The following is a 25,060-nucleotide window of genomic DNA, read 5'->3' as shown; positions in this document are numbered from 1 at the left end:
CAGTGACCTATTTGTCAGGTTCCTAGATGGCAAGAGAAAAAGTCTGTATCGTACAGAACATAAAAACCATGGGAAATAACGTACAAACAATCAAAGTATAATTTGGATCAAAGGGAAGAGATTGAAAGGATCTGACTGATTTAGGAGTGTCCCACAAACTAGTTTTTTTTTGAAGTTGAATGTACTTCTACTTGAATGCACTGGCTGGCATGTACTTTAATGCAATGAGCTTAGCTGCCTGAAACGCTAGAATCCTGTACCAGAACGAGGATTCTAAGCTCAGCTTCTCTTCTTATCTAGCACCCTGTGAACATTCCTGGCATAGTGGCAGAAGATGGTCCCACTGCTGGGGTTCCTGCCACCCACACAGCTAGATGGAGCTCTGGGCTTCTAGCTTCGGGCTTGGACCACTACTGGCCACTGGGGCCACCTGGGGAGTGAACCAGTAGATGAAAGAGTTTCCTCCTTGTCTCTCTGTTTCTGTTCTCTGTTCTCTCCCTTTATTACTCTGCCCTTCAAATAAGTAAATAAATCTCCTTTAAATATCAAAATAAAAAGCGAAGTACAACCCAACACTGTATTTTCAGTACAGTAACAATGTTGTTTAGGACTAACTTCTGCTTTACAAAGTCTCAAAAAATTCATTTACCTAAGCCTAAGAATCAGATAAACTGTATTTCTCAATAGTCATTCACGTGTTCTCTTCACATCACAAATATGTAATTGGCCAGATTTCACTGTAGTTGACCGGCACTACTGCTAGCTCAGAGCCATATTTGTCAAATAACCTTAACAATAACCCTTTTAACACAGCTGGAGTCATCTCATCAGCTTGTTATCTGTAACACCCGAGGCAGGCTAACTTCCTCAAGAGGAGGCTTACTGAGCTTCCAGGTTTGGAGGTTCAAGGGCATAGTGCCTGCATGGGCTGAGTTCTGACGAGTGCTTCCACAGTCGTATTATGATCACTGCGGTGGGGGGACACAGACATCATGAACTCATGTGAAGCAGGAAGCCAGAGAGACTGGGTAGGGCTGGCCCATGAGAAATAGCTTTCTCCCCATTTGAGGGCTGGTGACTTAAAGACCTTCCCACTAGGCTCCGCCTCTTGCAGGATCCCTCAGCCCCACCTGTGCAACACAGGGATCCAAGTATCCAACCTGGGGGTCTTGGGGGATGAGGGGACAAGTTACGTTCACACCACAGCAACAGTCCTTCACGTTCTTGAAACACACAATCTTGGCACACCTTAATATGATTTTACACAGTTTTTAGGATAAAGCCAAGTATAAACAAGTTAATGGAGTATGTAACTTTCTAGAGCATTAGGGAAGGATCTATACTATGCATTAAATTTAGAGTTCAGTTTCCTCTGGTAGCAACTAACTGAACAGATTAAGCTGCTATCTGGAAGGTTAAATAATTTTTAACCTTTTCACAGTCATATAAACTCTGTAGTCTTCTTAATTCCTGAAGTTCAAAAAGCAAAATACAAGAGTTATCTTAAGAGTTTCTTTTTCTTCCTTTCAATCCCTCGTTAATGTAAATTAACTTAACGTATCAGATTAAAAAGGATCTCTTATTCCTCCTCTTCTCCATACTGTGGGGACTAAACATCAAACGTCATCATCCAACTATGAAAACACGAATCGGAGCCTGAAATTTGGTCTGTAACTTGACATAGAGTTGCTGGGCCAGAAGAAACACACAGCGGGGCCGAGTGTAGTTTGTTCACCTCTCCGGCACTCTAGACAGGGACACTCAGTAGAATGTACCCATCCAGTACTCACATGGCTGTGTTTTTGATGATTCTTCCTTGGTCCATTTTCTGTCCAATGCCATGCACAACAAATACAATATGGGTGGTCTGCGACGGCTTGTCTTCCAACGAGGCTTCCTCCACATAACCTCTATGAAGTCTGGTCCCACTACTTGATGCTACAGAAAAGTTAGGATCCTAACTTTACTAGCTATTCTGAAAAACATTAGTATTTTCACAATATATTTAAAGAAAAAAGACATAAAAGGAATCTTATGAAAAAATTTCACTAGGGGAGAGAAAATTTCTAAGATGATGTAGACTGATGGGCTCTTAACTGGACAAGCAACAAAACTTGAAAATACAAGGAGAAAGAAAAAGGACAAAGTGAACAGAGAAAAATCTCAAACTTCTATGTTTAAAAATAAATCAGGAAACAAAATTTAAAAAAATAACAAACTTAGAAAAATCATGCAAAACACACATGTATTAATCACTTAATTATATAAAAAGAACTTATTAAACAAAATATAAAAATACAGCCATTGAAAGAACGATATGGTAAGGATAGAAGGTAACTCACAAGAAAGCACTTCTGACTAATCTATGAAAATTTCAAGTACATTTATCAAAGAAATCAAAGATAGTAATCTTATAACATTATTCTAGTATTTAACCATTCATCAGTGAAAATGTGCTAACAATCAAATAACACAAGTATGATTTAACAGCGTGCCCATCATTAAATTTAATACAGATCTAAAAAAAAAATACCAGAAATAAAATCTGAATAGTCTATTTGGACATAAAAGGTGCCTGACATTTTTACATGCTATAGTAACATTATAATTACCTTTAGAAAATCCTAGTTTTTGGGTAACCGTTCTTGCAATTTTAGATGTTGTTGCATCACTATAAAGATATACTTCATCCATACTGTGCCAGTCCACATGGTTGCGACTCAACTTAAAACTATGAATAGCTGTTGCAAAAAAGAAAAACTGAGTTGAAAGTCTGTGAAACAAACTTCATTTGTATGAAAAAAATTACTCTAATTTTTAAATCAATACTTTTAACAATTCTGATGGTAACTCAGTTCAATTAAAAAACTGTCACAGTTTAAAAACATAGGGCATCTGGCCTCATAGTTCAGCTCTCTGCATCCTACAGTGAGTGCCCGAGGTTCTGTCCTGAGTGTGATCCTGACCACATTTGCCTCTAGCGTAAGAAGGCTCTCTTGTTGCATCACAAGTAAGAAAATACACAAAAAACTGACGAGAAGCAAGAAGGAGGGGACTTAGTGTTATGAGTAACCATGTTACAGGAATGGTAGTTGGTAAAACATCATGATGGAATAACTAACTGGCTTACCTATCATGATTCTAATCTCCAATATGTAGTTATTTTGATTACTAACAGAGCAACTTTCCAGGCGATATGATTATTCATGAGGTCTAAGAGTTATATACCTCGTAAGTACTCACTTTGCCCAGAAAATTAAGTTCCATGTTGTCTGTTGATCTTTCACACATCTATGAAAATTTCACTCAGTGAAAGACAAAACTCAAGAGGAAAAAAATACCTCCAAACTTGAAAGAGAGTAATCTATTAGAAGATGATGGACTTTTACACTGGGTATTAGAGTCACTAATCACTGGATACTGCTCACGATAACAAAAATCCAAAGTGGAAAGATGCTTTAAAAAGAAACTAAGAGAACGTTTTTGGCACATACCACAAATTTGCTAATGTTTACAGAATCGATGGATTGATGAAACCGGTATCTACCAATTGTGCAATCGATTTCATATGTTATTTTAGGTTAAAAAAAAAGAGAGAGATACAGAGATTAAGTGATTTGTCACAAAGACAGCTGACTGGCAGAGCCTCACTTTGCTGATTTGAAGATAGTTTGAGAATCACCTTAGCTAAATATGAAAACATTTAGCTCTGCTCAAGACATAAGATTAGATGACATTTTAGAGAAAACTTGATCCTATTAGAATACACAGTATATTAGAAGATCACTATTTCTTAATTATCTTACAAATGAGTTTCAAAAATTTATTAAAAAAAACAAGTTATATTTACTTACCTGTCAGGACATATTACTAACAGTGAATATAAGACCTAAATTCAGTTAACATAGTAAACACTAATAATATCATTATAGTTGCAAAGAAAACAAAATACAAAAGGCCACTTTTGAAATAAAAGGATGTTTTGTAAATTAGAAAAAACTTTTGAAAGGATTTAATGTTTACTTTTTTTTTAAATCTAAGGATTACCTATGTCACTACTTTAAGCCTTTTTATCTAATGTTTCTAAATTGCATTTTATTAAAGTAATTTGAAGCAACATATGCTTAAAATGTCGAAACTATATGGCCAAACTACTTACAGAAAAACATAAAGCCAGCAACATTTTGTTCCTCTTTAAGTTAGCCACACATTGTCTTGATATTGGCGAACATTAGGTTACTGGCATATACATAATAATACACAAAAATGTTTATGCACACTTTAAGTTAACACTAAGCAAAATAGCACAATGGACACATTGGGGAAAAAAATCCAATTCTATGCTTTAAGCACAGCTGAATGCTATAAGCCAGTAATACAACTACAGGGAGAAATGAAACTGCAGTTACTGTACCTTGGGAACGCTTTCTTTTAAGACCTGCCGCATCTGTACTCTCCTCATATCCTCTCCATTTGAACAGAGAAGGGAGGGAGAAGGGAGGGAGGTGGTAGACAACTAAGAAAGAAAAATCACTGAGCTTCAAAGTAAAATTTAAACGAGGCTTGTCATTCTGCCTTTTCTGTTGTATTTGTTAAAAAAGAAATTTCATTTGATAAACATTATTCTAAATATCTTATTTAATTTCTAATTTAAAATAATAAACCAAATAATTAGTTTAATGTTTATCAAATACTTGCTCTATTTTTTTGCTGAAAGAAAAAAGTCAATTGAAAATAAAAATAAATACAACTAAGGGATCACTATTATTATTTTTGCACAGACAGTATAAAAGAGAATACAGCATTTTTGGATGAGTGAGAAACTTATAAACCACACTTTTTACAATACTAAGATATTCACTCTCCCTGAATTCGTCTATGACAAAGCCAAAATTTGAAGTACAACTGAGAGTACAATGCACAAATTCTCCAACATCTGAGGCGGTTTTCCTGGGAAGATATCACAGCACACATTCCACTAAGTACTTCCCACTACTGAGGTTTGAGGCTCAAGCCTTGTCTCAGAAGTATTTTCACAACCATGTTGAAGGTGTTAAAAATGTTTTAATGAAGTTTTTACTAAACAATAATAATCAAAATCTACCTTTATGCTGTCCCTTTTAGAAAGATTACTTAAAACCCACCATTAGTAAAAATGTATGCTGTGATATCCTGTTAGCGGAGTAGAAAACGTAACCCCAGGCACAGATCGGACACTTGGCAAATGAGCAGGTAACATTAAGTCAACATCTTCACTGTCAAATTTGCTAGTTGATGAATTTCTTTATATTTTCAGTAAACAATTATTTAAGTTCATTTGAAACTAAACTTTGCAAGTTTCTTACCAGGTCTGCTAATAAATCACACAACTTTTATTACTTAGTTCAATTAATTTTCTAATACATTTGATTTTTATGCTCTCTCCCATTCACACTGATGTGACACTGAAAGATTAAACACTGCTCAAATACAAAATATTGAATTTTTGTTGTACAGTACTAAAAATAGGCCAAATCTGTTGTAAATTCAGATAAAGTAATACACAATAAAAATAAGATTTATGCAATAAAGAGGACATGGAAATGTTTGCATGGTACTTGATAGCTACAACTATACATAGCTATGGTGACTACCAACACTAGGACTAAAAGCTGGTTTGCTACATCAGGATTATAAAAAATATTTCAATGCACAGAGAGGTAGAAAATGACAATTGAAGCAGTTTTCCTGGAAAATGTTTCTTCTTCCATGCGTCGTCCGGTCAGTTACTGAGGAAGAGGTGTGCAACTCAGACCAGCAAACAGTTCAATCAAAAAGTCCTTAGGAAAAGGGCGTCAATTGTTTATACAGACATCAACTTAAGACTTAACTACACAAAAAAATGGATGGGCTGTGCAAACCTAGGAATAAAGGAAACATGAGGCAATTCCACTTCTATTACAAGAAACACTGGCAGATGACACAAGATGCAGCCACTGGCAGAACCACGTGGGCACATCTAGAACCATGTGGCCATACCTAGCAGTGAAACCAACATTCAGAAAGCTGGTAGAGATACAAACACAAAGGCTTCCCATTCTGTAAAAACAGAGTCATCTGAAGGTCAAAAAAGAGGAGAAACATTCTAATACATAAAGAAAAAAACAGTCCCAAACAGAAAAACTTTCACAAAATATACATGGTTCTTCACTTTCTTCTCAAATTTCTTATTTTCACTTGAATGTCAGTTGCTTTATTCATTGATTCTGTAGCACATAGCTTAATCTTATCCAACCAAAGGACACAGGAAAAACAGGAATCATTGCTAGAGGAAACTCGGGGACCAGAAAGCACTACTCAAGGTTTTCATTTTACAAAGTAAGAGTTTGGTTAGATATTCTTATATACTATTTGCAAAAGTATGCATAAACTCAAGATCCACTTGAAAATGCTAAGTTATTAAATGAAGATATTTAATAACACTGGCCTTTTACCAAAATCTTAAGTTTGACACTAAAAATACGTGCCAAAAAACTCATCTCATACAATTTAGAAAGCTACAGAATACTCAAAATGACATACTTGTCCCTACAAGGGAAAAACTCAATTACTTTTCTATAAAAGCTGACAATCTGGAAAATTCCAACCCCAACAAGCATGTCCAACGAGATTTGGCCATCTTTCTTAGACTCCTGATAAATTAAGTTAGATACATTTGTACAAATTAAAAAACTAGAGGGTAGGTTCTTCTCAGAAAGAAAGTTGATTTAAAAAGTTATACTTCCCTACTACCTGTTTCATCTTTTTCACCGAAACCTGAAATGTTATTTTCACAATATGGAACTATATTTATCCAACAAGTGACAGGAATACACACTTTACTCACTCAATTGGTAAACACTGTAATCTTAAGGGAACCATCCGTACTTGTACTGTCATAATGCCTTATCTGCCAAGAATCCCATTGTTTTACCTTCAGCCTACACTCGCCTTTAAATTATTGTTTTTGACAGCTTATAGTCAAAATTGGCATACTTACCAAATCTCTTTTACTTTTTCTAATTAAAAAAATCAAAGATTTATTTATTACAAGGCAAATGTACATAGAGAAGGAGAGAAAGAAAGATCTTCCGTCCACTGGTTAATTCCCAAAATTCCAGCAATGGCCAGAGCTGAGCCAATCTGAAGCCAGCAACCAGGAGCCTCCTCTTGGTCTCCCACGTGGGAGCAGAGTCCCAAGGCTTTGGGCTGTCCTCTACTGCCTTCCCAGGCCACAAGCAGCGAGCTGAATTGGAAGTGGAGCAACTGGGACACCAACTGGCACCTATATGGGATGCTGTGCCTGGAGAAGGAGGGTTAGCCAGTTGGGCCGTAGTGCTGACTCCAATCTATGCCTTTTAGCAGCAGCACTAGTTTACTTCTATTTCCAGTTTTGTGCGATGTGCATGAGTTTAATGGCTAACCATTTTCCCCTTTGGCTCATCTGTTTTTTGCTTCCTCTGTGTTTATTCTTTTTGATTAGATATATCTCAATATTTCATTATAATTCCTCTGCTGGGTTTATTTTGCATGTGAGTTTAAAGACTTAACAGAAACCGCAAGAATAATTCATAGAGTTATCACATAGTTTTCACTTAGCTTTCCCTCATGAGAGCATTTTGCATAACTATGGACCAATTAGCAAAATTGGGAAATTAACACTGGTATGATACTATTGATCACCATACAGATTTCATTCATATTTTTCCAATGATTTTCTGTTTTAGGGTTTAATTCAGAGTGGCACACTGCATTTTGTAGTATGTTCTCTCCTCTGTCCCACACACTCGGACTTTTATGCCCCAGCACTTTTTTAGGAGCGCTCATCTGTTACCTTTAGAATAGCTCCGACTGGAGCTTGACAAGTTTTCACTGTTAAGCTGAGACTTCTCATTTCAGCGTCACAGGAATGCAGCACTAATTCAACCGACTGAGTCCTTCTTAGTGATTATCATGAGCTCGCATAAACTGTAAATAAGTGAAATGCTAATCTAGTAACAGATTTAAGCATTCAAAAAACTACTTATTTCAAGACCTTACACTTCACTGATGTGCATGGGGTGGGCTGCTAGATAAAATTTTGCCAGCTTAGAGAGTGGAATGGAAAATAATCTATTTTCATTTTAACCTTCATTAAACTAAGTCATAAACAGTGATTATCTTTTTGTGGGCTATATATTTTCATACTAAGAACAGTTATTCCAAACCTTCACCAACCTCTAAAACAATGCTCATTTTTGGGCCCACACAGTAGCCTAGCGGCTAAAGCCCTCGCCTTGCACAAGCTAGAATCCTATACAGGCACTGGTTTGTGTCCTGGTGGCTCTGATTCCCATCCAGCTCTCTGCTTGTGGCCTGGGAAAGCAGTCGAAGACAGCCCAAAACCTTGGGACCCTGCACCCACGTGAGAGATCTGGAAGAGGCTCTGGGCTCCTGGCTTCGGGTTAGCATAGCTCTGGCCATTGTGGTCAGCTGGGAATTTAATCAGCAGATGGAAGATCTTCTCTGTATATCTGACCTTCCAAGGAAAGTAAAGTAAATATTTTTTAAAATGTTCATTTTGATATTAGTAGGAAAATATAAAACACATCCAAAACCATATGTGGTAATAGTACCTTAACCAGACAAGGCCAGAGAAACTGAAACCAAACTAAAATCTCAAAAAGGAATTTTATTTTAATGTCCCTGAAGGCAAGGACTTTGGTTTGGCTGTGTTTTTCTTTTTTTACCTTTTTTACTTCCATAGGGTGCTTAATAGGAATCCCTGAAAACAGTATTTTAAAACTATTATCAGAGACTTCTCTGGAAGGTCTTCTCTGAGTAACCCCACTGCACCATGGTCTGTAGTGTGTGGCTATTTGCTATGCTCCGCCCACCCTGTGTTCACTGTGGTTCTCCATCCATCTCTTCCCTCCGGCCTTCGCCTTCCCTCACAGGTCTGATAGCCCTGAGAGTCAGCAAGCCCACCCACTTTCGCAGAAGTAACTAAGCTCATTGGCATTTCAAAGAGGCTGACCATGTGAAAAGTTCATAGGTTTGCTTGTGGTATTTTCCCAGATACAGTGCCTTTTTAAACAATAAATGTTTTCTTAGGGCCAGTTACAGCTTTCAAATGTAGTACAACATCACCCATAATCTTCAATGTTAACTATCAAAATTTTAATCTATAAATGTTTAACATAAAATTGAACAAATGAGTGAAAATTGCAATTACAAACATACAAAACTCAATTTATAATCTTTGCTAATAACAAAACATGTTAAATTCTTACATATCATAGCAATTATTAAAAATTTTGCTTGTGCTGAAACTCAGTGAACCATTTTCAAAATATTACATCCTTTAAAATAGCTAAACCAATTTGTTACTACTAATTACCACATAATATATATCCTTAAAGACAACAAGAAAAAGCTAAGACACTGGACTGACGCCTTTCAGAACCAACACAATCATTCAAAAGATACACTACAACAATCTATTCACAAAAAGAAACCATGTTCTTTTATCAGACTTACATATTGGAACACTTTGAGGAAAACTGAAGGATTCTGTTACATTTGATGTTTTAGAGAGCAGCAGTAAAAAAGGACACTTAGGATCCTAATTTTTATTTTAATAAAAACAAGATTCCAAACAGGTGAAATCTGGAGATGAAAGAGAGGCGAGCGCCAAGGACAAGGCGACCAATGGAGAAAGATACTGTGAATACAGAATGAGAAAGGGAAACAATACACTCCTACCTTTCAACTTAGCCTTTTCTGTAAGTTTTTGAATCATTTCCATGTGTTAACACTGATGGATAAACTAGGTTTGTTAAGGTAAACTGCCATTTTCAAGGCAGAAAATTTAAGGAGCATTGTGGTCAAAGTGATCAGAACTCAGTCTTGAAAAGCAATGAGAGTGCTTGTGATACAATGTGTCACACTCTGGTAGCAGTGGGAAAAGGATACTAAATATTTCCGAATCACAGACACACTATTACAGACACAGAAAATGTGCTAGTTTTGCTGGAAACAGAACGAAGTATCCTTTCCATTCCAATGACCCGAATGCAAGTATAGCAACTTAGGCTGAACTTTGGGCATGTAATCATTTTGAGCTTGATTTTTTTACAGTGGACTAAGAAACATGCATATTTGACTCTGCAGATTAGGAAAGTGGTAATTAAAATTCCTAGAGAAGAGCATCTGCATGTAGTAGAAATCATTGTGATATAAATATTACATTGAAGGGCCACTTTACACACGATAGGATTCTCCTTAGTTACATAAACTTTTCATCAAACAGATGCAATAGAGATTTTACGTGGTATCCAGAATGAGACAGTTTTCTCATCTATGACAAATGTGTGTATGTGTGTGGCCAGAATGAGGTTACGGAGAGCAGAGAATGGAAGCGAAAAACAGGTGATGTCACTAACAAAATACAGAAAAGGAAAAAAAAAAAAAGGCTCCGGCACCCTGGCCTAGCAGCTAAAGTCCTTGCCTTGAACACGCCAGGATCCCATATGGGTACCAGGTATAAGCCCGGCAGCTCCACTTCCCATCCAGCTCCCTACTTGTGGCCTGGGAAAGCAGTTGAGGACAGCCCAAAGCCTTGGGACCCTGCACCCGTGTGGGAGACCTGGAAGAAGTTCCTGGATCCTGGCTTCGGATCGGCGCAGTACCGCCTGTTGGACTCACTTGGGGCGTGAATCATTGGACAGAAGATATTCTTCTCTTTGTCTCCTCCTCTCTGTATATATCTGACTTCGCAATAAAAATAAATAAACCTTAAAAAAAAAACCCTTGCTGCTAACTATATATGGCCTATAACTGTTGTACAACTTGATGTATTTTCTCAAGCCACTATTAACTTGCTCATCAACACTGAGTTTTTCTGATTTACAATGTTCTTCACAAGAGGGAAAGGAAATCATTCAACTCACTCTTTAAATTCACAAGGTTCAGTAGGGTTTGTCAAAAAATCTCCTGAACAAGGGCAAGCATGGAAGAAGAAATATTTCCAGAAAAAAATAAAGATATCTACAAACTTTAATCTACCTGTGCAGTTATACTCACCGGAATAGTTGATCCCACTGCCTGCAGTAAACGGAATAATAGAATTTTTAACTTTACCACATAGTTGGAAGTAGCTTAAGATTCATTTAACAAAAACATTGCAATCATGCCTATGACACTTTCAACTATGGCAAATGTATGCAAATGCTAATCAGAAAACCTAAAGGAGTATATTGTTTCAAATTTAAAAAATCAGTATGGTTATCAAAAGTGATACAACTAAGTGACACAAAAGGGTAACTAATTTTTTTTTTAACTTCAGGAACAGAAACCACATTAAAATATTAACAAAACTGTTCCATGACTAGGAAATTTTTTGTAAGTTCAACGTTCTTTAATTACTAAAAAACTAAAGAAAGTACTAATTTAGAGAATATAATAACTTGAATATTTATAGTAAATTGTGTTAGTGTCACGCCACTGAACAGAGTCAAATAAATTTAGCTCAGAAATTCATAGCAGTTTTCAATTTTAGAACAATCATCAAGTATTCTAAAGAATCAAACATGAAATTCTCCAGATTTTCTGAATAATTGTGTTAAATGTATGGACTATTAAAAATGCAGTAATTGGAGTGATTTGTAGAACACAGTGAATTGTATTTGGCTGGTCTTACCATCTTTTCCGTCTATCGATTTTGTTATTTCAATATCAAAATTTTCCTCCATTTGCCGACCCCTAAAACAATTGAGATGCTCCTGTTCAATTAAATTACTTTCTTCTTCTTCTAGAGGCTGCCAGGTACCATCAATAAACCACTGTCCACGCATTACTGGTATTTTATCAGCTTCTGAAAAGAAAAAACACAATTACACATTCCAATGCTAACCCTCTGGAAGAGACACACAAGAGCACGGTTTTACACTTGGCCACGCTGCCACGGACACCTGCTTTCACGACCCACAGCAATCACCTCAAGTTTGAAAGTTCAGATTTCAGGCAAGGCAGTACAATTTTTATCTCACACAAATTTTCATTAAATAAATTTAAATTACCTGAAGATCAGCTTTAGAAAGTAAGATGAATAGCTATCTATATAACTGCAGGACTGAATATAGGTTTTTTGGGTAGTTTTGGTGGTTGGATTTGGGGATTATGTTGGGGGGGTTGTGTGGGGGAGGTTTTGTTTTTTGTATTGTGGTGGATGGATGGGGGGGGGTTATGGAGGTGGTATAAAAGAATAGTATTGGAGGATGTAATAGGGGTGAAGGGGAATAAGAAATGAAGAGAATAGGGAATGAATGAGAAAGTGAGGTGGTAGGGGATTGTGATGTGTTATTATGTGGAAGGGGAAATAAAAGATAGAGTTGTAAATGGTGGAGGTAGGAGGATGTGAATGAGATAGAGGGGATGTGGAGGGAAGGGGGGGTGGTAATATTGATTGTTGGTATGAGAGAATAGAGATGGTTTAATAATGGGTTTTTTTATTTTGTTTTTATGAGGTTAGGAATTAGGGGGGGATGTGAATTGTGGAATGGGGGTGGAAGGGAAGAGGTGGATGTGGCGATGGATTGGGGGGTGGGAAGGGGTTGGGGGGGGTGGATGGCAATGGGACAATGGTAATGATAAGAGTGGTGTAAAGTGGTGGGATAAGGGGGTGGGAATGGGGGGTTGGGGTTAATGGTATGGTTTCAAGATTGACGATGAAGCAGAAGTAGAGAGGGAGGGATTTGTTTTGTTGAATGTTTTTATTTTTTGTTTACATTTGTTACGTGGTTGGTGTGAAGGTGGATTGTGAAGTGGGGGTATGAAGGGACAGTGATGGGGGACGGGGTATCAACTTATGTGTAGGTTGGGGCAACTGATGAGAATAGAACAAATAATGATTAATGTCACTGCCTGTGGCTGGTGAGACAATCGAGGATGGCTCAAAGTCTTGGGACCCTACACTTGCATGGGAGACCCAGAAGAAGCTCCTGGCTCCTGGCCTCAGATTGGCTTAGCTCTGGTCGTTGTGGCCATCTGGGAGTGAACCACTGGATAGAAGATCTTTCTATTTCCTCCTCTCTGTATAGCTGACTTTCAAATTAAAAGTAAGTAAATAAACAAATATTTTAAAAGGAAACTATTGATAAAAAAGAAATTTAGTGTATGTGGCAGTAGTATGCTGTATCTTTCTAGGGCTGCTTGGTGATTTTATGTTCCCATTTAGTCTATAAATGAAACTGTTAGTGTAAATTCTTATTTTAGAAAAATAAGTCAAGAAGACATTTGTTTGAACTAACTACATTTCCTTGATTACATAATTCCTTAAAAAGATCTACAAGTTTTATCAGACTATCTTAACCTTTACATTTTTTCAAAAGGCAAAGCAAGAGCGCGAGAGAGAAGCTTCCTTCACTGGGTACACTCCTCAAATGCTCACAGCTGGTGCTGGGTTCAAGGTCGAAGCCAGGAGCTCCAGCAGGGCCTCCCACGTGAATGACGAGAGACCCCACACCGAGGGCATCCTCTCCTGCCCGAGGGCGCACATCAACAGGAGGCTGTTACAGCAGAGGGGGGACTTGAACCCAGGCATTAGGCTAGGGGATGCCAGGTGTCATCAGCAGTGGTGCAACTTGCTGTGCCAGAAGGTCCATCCTTGCCAAGTCACCTTGATTTCTTAACAATAAATTTATTTAAATGAAGCAAAATTCAATCAAAACAGAAATAACAAAACCATAAAGGGCAATGAAACAAATGAAATGAAACAAATGTAGGTAGGACTGGCAATTTTATCTACATACAGAATTATCACTTCAAGTGAATTTAAAACGCAGCAAATTTGTACATAAGTATCAGGAAATACACATGGATAAAAAGAACTGATAATGCCAGTATTGTTAATTTAAAGCTGTAGGGTAAGGGAAATTTACTGATTTTTCCAGTATCACTAGGAATTCAGATTTTTGGCACTAGAGAAATAAGTATGAAAATAAAAGAAAAAAAAATAAAGCCATTTAAAATAAAAATTGACTAATGTCAGTATGAACTAATAATGTATACTTTAAAAATGAGCTAGCATGTTGCAATGAAAGAAGCACGACTGGATCTGAACTGTAACACTGCAATAAGGTGGAGTAACCCACCATGAGGGGAGGGTCCGGGGAGGGGATGGGGGGACCTCAGAGCCTATGAAATGGTGTCATAAAATGTTACGAAACAAAAAAAAAAAAGGAAAAAAAATGAGCTAGCATGGGGCTAGTGCTGCACTGCAGCAAGCAGAGCCAGCATCCCACACAAGTTGTCCCACCGCTAACCCTTGCAAAACACCTTGCCAGGCTATTGCACTGCGCTGGATGGAGATTTCCTGTGTTTCTGTTGCTTCCTCATTTGCCTACATTCTATTCCATTTCTGGTATATTTTCAGTTTTCTGTGCCATTTGGTACAGGAATACTAAAACATAGGAACTCTGTTATAAATCATGATTTTTAAAATTTTAAGTGTACTGTCTTTCTTGTTTTGAGATTTATTTTACTTGAAAGTCAGAGTGACAGGGAGGGAGAGAGAGAGAGATCTTCCATCCACTAGCTCAGCCCCTAAATGGCTACAACAGCCAGTGCTGGGCCAGCCAGAAAGTAAGAGCCAGGAATTTTGTCTGAGTCTGCAGTGTTGATTTTGGGACTCAAGATCTATGGTCATTTTCTGCTACTTTCCTAGGCAATTAGCAGTAGCTGGATCAGAAGTAGAGCAGCTGGGACTAGAACCAGCAACTGTTTGGGATGCCAGCAACACAGGTAAAGGATCAGCCCACTATGATATTGCACTTGTCTGACAGCTAACATTTTGAAAAAATTTTGCCAGGATTTTGCTCCATCAAAATTGTAATTCCTGATCTTGTTTTTCTTTCTTTTTTTTTTTGTCTTTTTAAAAAATGATTATTTTAATTTATTTTTTTTAAAGACTTATTTATTTTTATTGCAAAGTCAGATATATACAGAGAGGAGGAGTCAAAGAGAAGAATATCTTCTGTCCAATGAGTCACTCCCCAAGTGAAAACAACGGCCAGAACTGCACAGATCCAAAGCCAGGAGCCAGGAACCTCTTCTTAGTCTCCCACACAGGTTCAGGGTCCCAAGGCTTTGGGCCGTCCTCAACTGCTTTCCCAGGCCACAAGCAGGGAGTTGGATGGGAAGTGGAGCTGCCGGGCTTATACCTGGTACCCATATGGGATCCTGGCGTGTTCAAGGCAAGGACTTTAGCTGCTTGGCCATCGTGCTGGGCCTTTTTTTATTTTTATTTTTCATGATGTGTACATAGTTGAACAGGGTAGGAAGGATCGAGGGTTAGGGAGAATTGGGTGTGATCACTATTTCCAAATTTTCTGTTCTCCTTCCTGTTTCTGGGGGAGAAGCCATACCAAGCCTGCCAACCACCCCAGTACCAGTGATGTGGAACAGCCACTTCCGTTTATCTTTGTATTTTAACCTTTTGAATAACCATGTATTATTTTAAAGTTAATTTTTAAAGATTTATTTATTTTTATTGGAAAGTCAAATTTACAGAGGAGATACAGAGAGAAAGATTTTTCATCTGCTGGTTCACTACTCAAGTTGCCATAAGGCCAGAGGGGAGCCAATCCAAAGCCAGGAGCCAAGTGCTTCTTCTGGGAGTTCCAGGGTCCCAAGGCCTTAGGCCATCCTCTGTTGCTTTCCCAGGCCACACATAGGCAGCTGGATGGGAAGTGGAACAGCCAGAACACAAACTGGCACCCATACGGGATCCTGACACTTGCAAGGAGAAGATTCAGCCACTGAGCCATCGTGCCAGGCCTTAAAGTTTGAGAAACACAAACACTTAGTGACAGCAAGTTCACCCATTTCCTGGGTCAGGCCCCAGATGGACTGAGATAAGCTGGGCTGGGCCAGTGCTCCAAGCTGGGAGCTCAGTCCAGGTCTCCCATAGGAATGGCAGGGATGAAACACTTGACCCATTGCCTGCTGCCTCCCAGAGTCTGCATCAACAGGAAACTGTAGACTAGAGCTGAAGCGGGGTACAGGCTCCACACTCTCCGGATGGGAGGGACACTGGCATCCTGCCCCATCACTGTTAGGCACAGAACTGGGTTTCTTTTTCATTTAACAGGCGGATTCAGGCCATTTATGGTTACTGATATGACCAATTTGTCTGAACTAAACTTTGTATTCCTTTATATCACTGTTTATTACTACACTTATCCTTTTTTCTATGTAGTATTTTTTATTCTTTCTGATATTGGTAGAGTATCCCTAATCCCCAAATTTGAAACTGGAAATGCTCTGACATTAAAACATTTTCAGTAAAATTTTCTTTTTGAAGTAAAACGCTGCTTTACTGTAGCCACCGTTCACCTATTGTTTTCACTTACTTTGAGAGGCAGAGAGCAAACAGCAGTGAGTGAAAATGCTAGAATTGTCTCACCAAATTCCCACAATGGCTGGGGCTGGGCCAGGGCCAAAGCACACCATCAGATCTCAGTGTGGATGCAGGCGCTCGGTTCCCTGCGTCCTCTCCACTGCCTCCCAGGGCCTGCAGCGGCAGGAAGCTGGAATGAGGAGCTCGAGGAAGAGAAGACCAAGCTCTGATGCAGGAGCCAAGCATCTTAAATGTATCTAACAGCTAGGCTAAGTGCCTGTCCAAACAGCATTTTAAAAGGAGATTTCTTTTACTTCTTTGAAAGAATTACACAGAAAAACAGACTTTTCCATCCGCCAGCTCATTCACTTCCGGAATGACTGCAATAGCCAAGGCTTCACCAGGCTGGCAGGAGTGCAGACTTCCATCCGGGCCTCCTGTGTGGATGTCAGTGGGCCTAAGTTCCTGGGTCATTTTCTGGTGCTTTCCTGTGTGCACTAGCAGGGAGCTTGCTCAGGAGTGGAGTGGCTGGGACTTGAACTGATGCTCTGCTAAGAGGTGGCAGTATCGCAGGAGGTGGCTTGATCCACCGCTCCACAAGGCCAGCCCCTAAATATTGTTTTCTGGGAATTTAATAAAAGTCTAATTTTCTATTTTCATAATGTGATGTTTCCTTTCAAGGAGATTAAAACAAACAAAAAAAAAAAACTGTGTTCAATATCTAGCAGTTTTAGGACAGTCATCTGGTTCACCTGAAGCTCCTGAAGACTCACCTGGGACAGCAGCATCCCTTATGGGGTACTCAGGTTTCAGTCTCAAGTGCTGGGCTCACTGACACCTTATGGGAGATCCAGATTGAATTCCTGGCTTCTAGGTTTGGCCTGGCCCAGCACCACCTACTGTGACTAGCCACTAAAGGGAGCGAATCAACAGATGGGAGACCTTTTTTTTTTTTTTCTACTGCTCAAATGAATGGAAATAAGTAAAATCATAAAATTCATTTTACTAGACCATGACCGATTTATCATTAATCCATTAGGTCAAAGTGGGACCTTGCATCTCCTCTTCTCTGCATATCTGCCTTTCCCATAAAAATAATAAATAAATCTTTAAAGAAAAAAAAAAAAAAGTGGAGTATCCAGAACTCAGAACAGCAACCATGTGGATGTCAGCATCATGGGGCTGCTGGGCTCAGACTGCAGAAGCGTTGGGAGCTTTCTCCTCTTAAGGGTGGTTGTATCTGTGGTGTAGTTTAACCTCTGCTCCTTTGTCTCCTTTTTTCCCACACTTCCTCTCCTTACGCCATTCTCCACACTCACAGGTAAGCAGCAGCAACCAGAAGTGTTGCAATTTGCTCTTTCTTTAAACAAAGGCAACTAAAAGCGTGTGGCACCATCGACCTGTGTAATGCTGAAGTGTGGGGGTGACTGTGTGTAGATTCCTCTTCAATCTAATGGCTTTCAGGAGAGGGTTAGATGTCAACAGTTGCTACCGACTATCTTCCAGAACTAGAGGCTTATTTCTTTGTATCTTAGCAATAATCTTAAAAGACAGATGTTATTTTCCCAGTTTTACAAACAAGTAAGCTGAATCTTCATGAAACTAACTAACTTGCCCAAAAGCATCCAGCCAGTCATGTGAGAAGCAAGACTGCAAGCAATGCTCAACTCAGGGTTCACGGAAGCTTTCTCTACCACACAATGCAACCCATGTTCTTAATCAGGGAGGGTCTCTTTACAGACCTCTCCCCAAACAAGGCTCTTTAGCTATGCTGAACCACAAAAGCCATGAAACACGTACGCTTCCTAAAGAAAACAAAACAGAATACAAACCTGTTCTTCCACAGCTGCTCCCAACCATAGTGGATCATGCACAGTGGACACCTGGGAATCACCCAACCCGCCTCTCTCAACTGTAACTCAATATGAGGTATTGATCATTACATCTCCTAAATCATTCTCAAATCCATCCCTTACATCATGTCTGTGGTCATTATTTCAGTTCATGATCTTCTTACGTCCTGTTTATTTCAAATGTCTTCTGTCTAAATTCAGCATCCCTGTTGCCATCCCAATACTCTTTTACCACGGCTAGGCAGTGCTCACCCACCAACGCGAATGTGGCAGCACATGCACACAGACTCACTTCACTGACTCCCCTTTAAGGAACCAAGTCATCTTTTCATAGGCTTGCTAGAGAACCATTCCAGAATATAGCATCACATTGTTTCAATACTAAAATTCTTTAAGGCCCCTCACTGCTTTCCAGATAAACTCTGAGCTTCTTTGGATGGTGCTTAGGTTTCTCAGAGTTGGCCCCCTAACAGCTTCCTTTGGCACCTTCACGCACTTCAATGCAACCATCCATCCAACATCAAGCGCCTGCCACAAAGCAGGTAGAAGGTGGTTGCAACACTGCGCTGTGCTGGCTAAGATTTGGAAGATTATTGACTAGAAAGTGGGGGCGGACAGAAAGGCTGCTGATTCACTACCCAGATGCCCTTAAGAGCTGGGGCTGAGCCAGGAGCAAGTCAGGAGCTGGAAACTTAATCCTGGTCAGCCACATGGTGGAGGGACCCGAGCACTGCCTTCCAGGGTGCACTTTTGGCAGGAAGCTGGTCAGGAGGGTGGCCATGGCCTGACTCTAGGTCCTTCGACAGAGGATGCATCAGCAGCTGCCCCTGCATCTCACATCTGCTTTTTAAAAAGGTACACACTATGATCACAACACAGTATGTACTCTTAGTTGGTTTCTTTGGCTCAATATGTTGTTAGTCAATTACAAACATGGGATTATTTTGAAAGTTAAAGCTCTTGCCAGGTGCGAGCAAGTGAGAAATCTGTTAACTACATTCTTGACCCATTGTCATCTAGCATTAAAATAATTCCAAATACTGTGGTGACATCACCAATAATCCTCCCATTACCTAGTGTAATAGATACTGAATTGCCAGGTCAGGAGTGGCTCACCACAGCAACCAGGCTGGGAACATGACCTCCATGCGACTCAGTCATATATGTGGGCACTCTTTTTGGGATGGGGCTGTCTTTGCCTCTTCCACACAACCCTAGCTCAGTCACACAACACTATGCACCAGGCTGCTCCCCTTCTTAGATACCCTCCTAAGTTAGTGTAGCCTTGGAATCCCACACTAGCCATCACCCTTCCAAAGTCATTCTCTTTACTCTGGTTGGCCTCCAATAACCCTGCTAGGATGCTCGCCATGCAAAAATCTCTCACTTGGGCCTAGTGGCTAAGACTTGCCTTGCAGAAGCCAAATGGACACTGGTTTGTGTCCTGGCCGCTCCACTTCTCTTCAAGCTCCTGCTTGTAGCCTGAAAAAGCAGTAAAGAATGGCCCAAAGCCTCAGGACCTTGCACCAGTATGATACACCTGGAGGAAACTCCTGGCTTTGGATTGGTTCAGCTCCAGCCACTGCGGTCACTTGGGGAGTGAACCAGCGGATAGAGGATCTTTCTCTCTGCCTCTCCTTTTCTCTGTGAATCTGACTTTCCAATAAAAAATAGATAAATCTTAAAAAAAAAAAAAATCTCTCTCTCAGCTTGGACTCTGTCATTCCAGTTCAGGCTTTCTTTGCCTACATCCAACCAGGCAAAGTGGCAGGCAAAGAGAAGAGCTAAAGCAATGGTTCTCCATTGCATAGTTTTGGCCCCCAAAGGACCCTTGGGCAACATTTGAAGACATTTTTGGTAGTCACAACTGGAAAAGCCAGGAGGGATGCAGCTAAATGTCCCATCATGCACAAGACAGCTCCTCCAGCCCCCATTCAGTAACAAAGAATATCTGGTCCAAGATGTCAACAGTGACGCTGAGCCACCCTGGACCAGGGGCACCTTGTAAAACTTAGAACATTGCTTTCTTTTCACAGAGCAACTGTACTTCCAGAGTATATTTCATGGAAACTAAAAAGTCCAAAGACACTACACAGATGCTATTAAAGAACAAACTTACAAACAGCATAAGCCTGTGTTTGTGTAACACATACATTCAGTGAGTAACCAAAGAAGTGCAAGAACGGACACCAGATGTTACTAACAAGTATCTCTGTGAAGTGGAAGATAAAGGACTTCCAGTTTTTACATTATACATTTCTGATATGTTTGATGTTTTCACAATAAAAATGGATTAATTTACATTAAGGAAATAGAAACCTATATAGTAATATACATTTTAGAAGGAATACTGGATGATCATCTTCTGTTGTTCTCCCTCTATTCCTTTTATTTATTTATTTATTTTAATTTCCACAATATATTTGTGTAGGTTAGGGACTTCCTCTTGCCCTCCCCTTTCTCCCCCATATTATAGTAGTCAGTCCTTTAATGACAGTTATAAGTTTAACATTCTACTATGTAAGTACATCATTAAATTGTATGTACAGACAATGACAGAAGTCTAGTATCACACTGTCGAGGTATATTTAGCTGTTTCACTGGGGATGCTCCTTTTATTGGGGAGTAGAGATGCCTTCTGAGACTTCACTTCTGGTACACCAGTCTTCATTAAACAACTCATCTATGAGAATATCTTTCTGTATTTTGCCTGAATGTTGCCCCTCTATTCCTTTTAACAGAATCCCAATTTAAATAGGTACAGGACTGTTTCTAATCTCCTTTTAATCTTGTGTGCAGCTGGGTTTGGCCATGTGCTTGAGTCTGGGTTACAGGATCCAACTGAAACTGCTGGGCAGGACAGCTTTTTGAGCTGTCTCTTGTTCTTTGCTACCACCTTTATGACTGGAACTCCTGAAGAGCACCTTTTAGACCACGTTACTTACAAAGAAGGTTATTCCTTCTGAGAATAACACAAGGAGGTTCTGTTCCTGACTCTGGATGCCTACACTTATTTTATATGGACAGAAGTATATCTGTGAATTAAAAAAAAAAAAAGCAGTGTATCTGTGCTTAAGATTTTACATTTTTATTATGTGTAGCAGAATCTCATGGTAGGTGATGTATACTAGTATGTATATGATTCTTAAACACCACCTCCCTTTGTTGATAGAGAATGACAACATCTGGAGAAATTTGCTACACCACGGAGAAAGGCACTAAAGCAAAAGCATTTTACATGGTTAACAGATATAAAGAATGTATGTTGGAATTAGATAAGCACAGTATTATTTTGTCATTTATAACAATACTTACTGGAAATCAATCTGTCCTTTCTGCCCAGTAAATGAATATCAGGTCAATACCTGGGCATAGCATGGGCATTCCAACTACCACAGAATATGGAGAGGAGTTCTGGGTGATGGTTTTATCATGAAGTTCTATCAGCTCCAGCACAATGATGTCCATCACAGGGTCTGAAGGGCTGAGGTTCAGCCCCAAATACTCAAAAATGGCTAAGACAACCAAGAGAAAGAGACACAATCCACCCACTGGTTCACTGTCTAAATGGCCCTAACAGGCGGATCTGAAGCCATGAGCCAGGAACTTCATGTGGGTTCTTCTCATGGGTGGCAGGGGCCCAAGTATTTGGGTCATCTTCCACTGTCTTCCCAGTATATTAGCAGGGAACAGAAGCCACCAGGACTCAAACCAGCACTCCTATACGGGCTGCCGGTATTGCAGTCCACAGCTTAACCTGCTATGCCACGACACCAGTCCAATAAATATTGATTTTTTTTTCCTGTAAAATTAAAATTTTTAAAATTAGGTAATGGCATGTTGATTGCCAGTTATGTTACTTATAATTTTTTGTGTGCTAGAAACATGATGTAAAAAAACCAATAATTAAAAAATAAAATTGCAGTATTTACGTAGATGATAAAACATGTTTAACTGGCAAATGGAATGAAAGGAAATAAATTAGGAACTAGATATCAAAATGGTACTGTACACTTGAATGCTCGAATACTTACTTTCTCTCATTCATTAGAAAGCATCTATAATCTGAAGGAATAATGTGGATTAAAAGTAATTAATCATTATCCTAATCACTACCTAGCCTGGTGGCAAATACAAAGATAAACAGTTGGTCTGTGGGGAGCAATGACACAGACGTTTATCTTATGAAAGAAACATCTATACTTCAAAATTACACCTGGGATCATACTTGAGAGTCCCATTCACACCAGGCACACTAACGATGCTAGGACAGCAGTGAATGCCAGCAGGTGCCATTGGCCAAATGGGGACCAATTTCATAAAGCCAAGCACTTCTGAACATTAAAATCAGCCCCGAAAAACTGCTTGTTTCTTCTGATTGAAGAATTAAGACTGCAAGGGGTTTAAAAACTACAAAGATGTCTTAGTTCTTCAGCAGTGTAAGTGTAAAATAACCGAGTGGCTTAATGCCCACTGATTAATTTGCTTGAGCTGCCACAGAAAACACTGCAGACTGGGAGAGTTCAACAACAGAAATTCATCTCACAGTTCTGGAAGCTGGAGGTTCTGCCAGGTGTAGTTTCTTCCGAGGCCCCTTTTGTTAGCTAGCAAAGGGTTACCCGGGGCTGTGTCCTCATGTGACCTTTCCTTTGTGCAAGCATGCTCCCTGTGTCTATGTGTCTCCAAATTTCTTCTTACAAACAGCTTGGATTAGGACATCTTGGGGCCACACATATGAAGAGTTTTCACATATTTAATGGAAATGGGTATGAGAAAACTACGTTGATCTCAAATTTTTGCCACACCCAAGTAAACACCTTTAAATTTGCTTACCTTCTTTTTCCATTCCACACGTTTTGCTTTTCTTTATTTTAAACATTTATTTGAAAGACAGAGCCAGGAAGAGATTTTCCACTGCTGATTTAAAAGCCAAGGAGAGGCCAGGCCATACCAGGCCATACCAGGCCAAGGCCAAGAGCCTAGAACTCCGTCTAGGTCTTCCCCAATAGTTATGGGGCCTAAGTGCTTGGGACAGCTTACTCTACTTTCCCAGACACATTAGCAGGGGACTGTATTGGAAACAGAACAACTGGAAACAGAACAGCTGAGACCTGAACTGGTGCCAAATGGGATGCTGGCATTAAAGGCAGTGGTTTAACCTCTGACCTCACCACACGATTTCGCTGCTGTTGTTTTTTGTATTGTTTTGTTTTGACCTGTGGTTTACAAACCTGGGATATTATCTGAATCACTAGGAATTAATCAATGAGTTTTCCAATCCTTTCTTTTTTTAAGTATCAAATCAAAAGATCTTCTAATGCATTAATAAAATGACATTAGAATCAATCCAGGGTCTTTACTTCAATAGCTGGACAACTTTAGGTCTTACTCATTAGCCTGTTAAACTGTTCCTTTTTCAGAGACATAGATACCATCCAAAAATTTCCTGATATCCTTATTTTTAACCGTGGCTGCCTGTTGAACCAAAGCAGCTGAATTTGAAACAAGTTCGATCACATTTACTTCAAGGTCTAATTCATCTTTCTGGTCTTGAGACACTGAACAAGCAACACCTGGCCTCATCCAAACCCTTTGCATATACTTTTCACCCAGGAAGTTCCGGATTTCCACCTGAGATCCAGTCTCCTGAATTACCACATTGATGAGGAAGTGAGCGTACACCGACCGTATCTTGTACCGGAAGCCCAGTGTAACTCCCTTGATCATGTTCTGGATGTTGACTACAGGTGGTGCGAATGGTGGCCAGTTCCTTGTGATTTCCCCACCATTTGTCAGCTCGGAGCCTCTTCTTTGCCAGTAGGCTGAGTTCCACACTGAGGTAACTGAAGCCCCTTCGCAGGGTCCTCTAGGCCCCTTCACAACCACTGTGCACCCTTCAGACTGATCCGCGCCATTCAGGCTGAGAATGGTCTTCATTCTTGCAGTAGATGTGGCAAACAGTTCTAATGCTTTCTATACAACTTAATTTCTGGAAACAAAATCCAGAATATGTACTTTGTAAATAGCTTTCCAGTTTCTATGATATGAGGCAAAATGCTCACAAATGAGCATTTCCAATTTGTTAAGTCAGTGATCTCCAATGATGGCCTAACTGACAGGAGTTATTGTCTCAATCCTAAGCTGTTCACACAAAGTCAGACATTTTTGCTGACCCGTCGAACAGTTCTGTGCTCAGGGATCCACAGTCATGAGACACCGTCAAGTGGAGAGACACACAGAAAGTCAGCACTCAGGACCTCTGGAAGAATTCCTCGGAGTCTGGCTCATTTATGCACATGGAGGAGAAAACCACCTCAGGGAAAAGAACCACTGGAAACAGAGTATGTGGAACAATTTCCAAAGTTGAAATGGCACTGGGAATAATCCAAGTTCTGGGATTTTAGTTTAATATCTGACTAATGCTCTGGGAAAAGCATTGCTTTCAAGGGTGGGGATAAATTATTCAATACGAAAAGCTGCACTGCCTACCCCAACAAAGCATGAAAGCCTTGATAAGATCAGACTAATCCGAAGCAACTTAACTGTGCGTGAGAACTAAGCCCACCCCAGCAATCTTAAAGGAATCACACAAAACCTTAGCAATATCTAACAGTACTCAAAGCAGCAGGAAAACATCCCAGATCCAGGAGAGGATGTTACTAACAGAACCAGATCCAAAAACTGATGGTAAAATTAGGAGAAAAAGACGTTAAAGCAACCTTCACATTTCCTAGATCCAAGGAAGTATGGACACAGTAAGGAAGAAAAGGCAGTTAAGAATCACCTAAATGATACTTCTGGACATAGAAAA

At 39.6% G+C, this 25,060-nt stretch overlaps 1 protein-coding gene and 1 pseudogene across 6 annotated transcripts in view; both read right to left on the bottom strand.

Annotated features, from left to right (window-relative positions):
- Positions 1 to 25,060, bottom strand: part of DDHD1 (DDHD domain containing 1) — a 68,994-nt gene that overhangs the window by 29,869 nt on the left and 14,065 nt on the right. For 3 of the 6 annotated variants that reach the window (XM_040968371.1, XM_040968373.1, XM_040968374.1), the window contains 3 exons: positions 11,699 to 11,872; positions 2,613 to 2,741; positions 1,791 to 1,938 (listed from right to left, as the gene is read on the bottom strand). In XM_040968371.1, coding sequence (XP_040824305.1) covers positions 1,791 to 1,938; positions 2,613 to 2,741; positions 11,699 to 11,872 — 451 coding nt within the window. Of the gene's footprint in view, positions 1 to 1,790; positions 1,939 to 2,612; positions 2,742 to 4,414; positions 4,517 to 11,082; positions 11,104 to 11,698; positions 11,873 to 25,060 lie in introns of all 6 variants that reach the window. The other 3 variants (XM_040968370.1, XM_040968375.1, XM_040968372.1) reach the window with 2 other exon arrangements.
- On the bottom strand, positions 23,407 to 25,022 carry LOC121148312 (annotated as a pseudogene).

This window comes from Ochotona curzoniae, unplaced genomic scaffold (assembly GCF_017591425.1).
Source record: "Ochotona curzoniae isolate NIBS_2020 unplaced genomic scaffold, NIBS_Ocur_1.0 scaffold_4701, whole genome shotgun sequence".
NCBI classification, from domain to species: domain Eukaryota; kingdom Metazoa; phylum Chordata; class Mammalia; order Lagomorpha; family Ochotonidae; genus Ochotona; species Ochotona curzoniae.
Note: the sequence above shows the minus strand (reverse complement) of the source record. Positions and strands in the feature narration are given on the sequence as shown.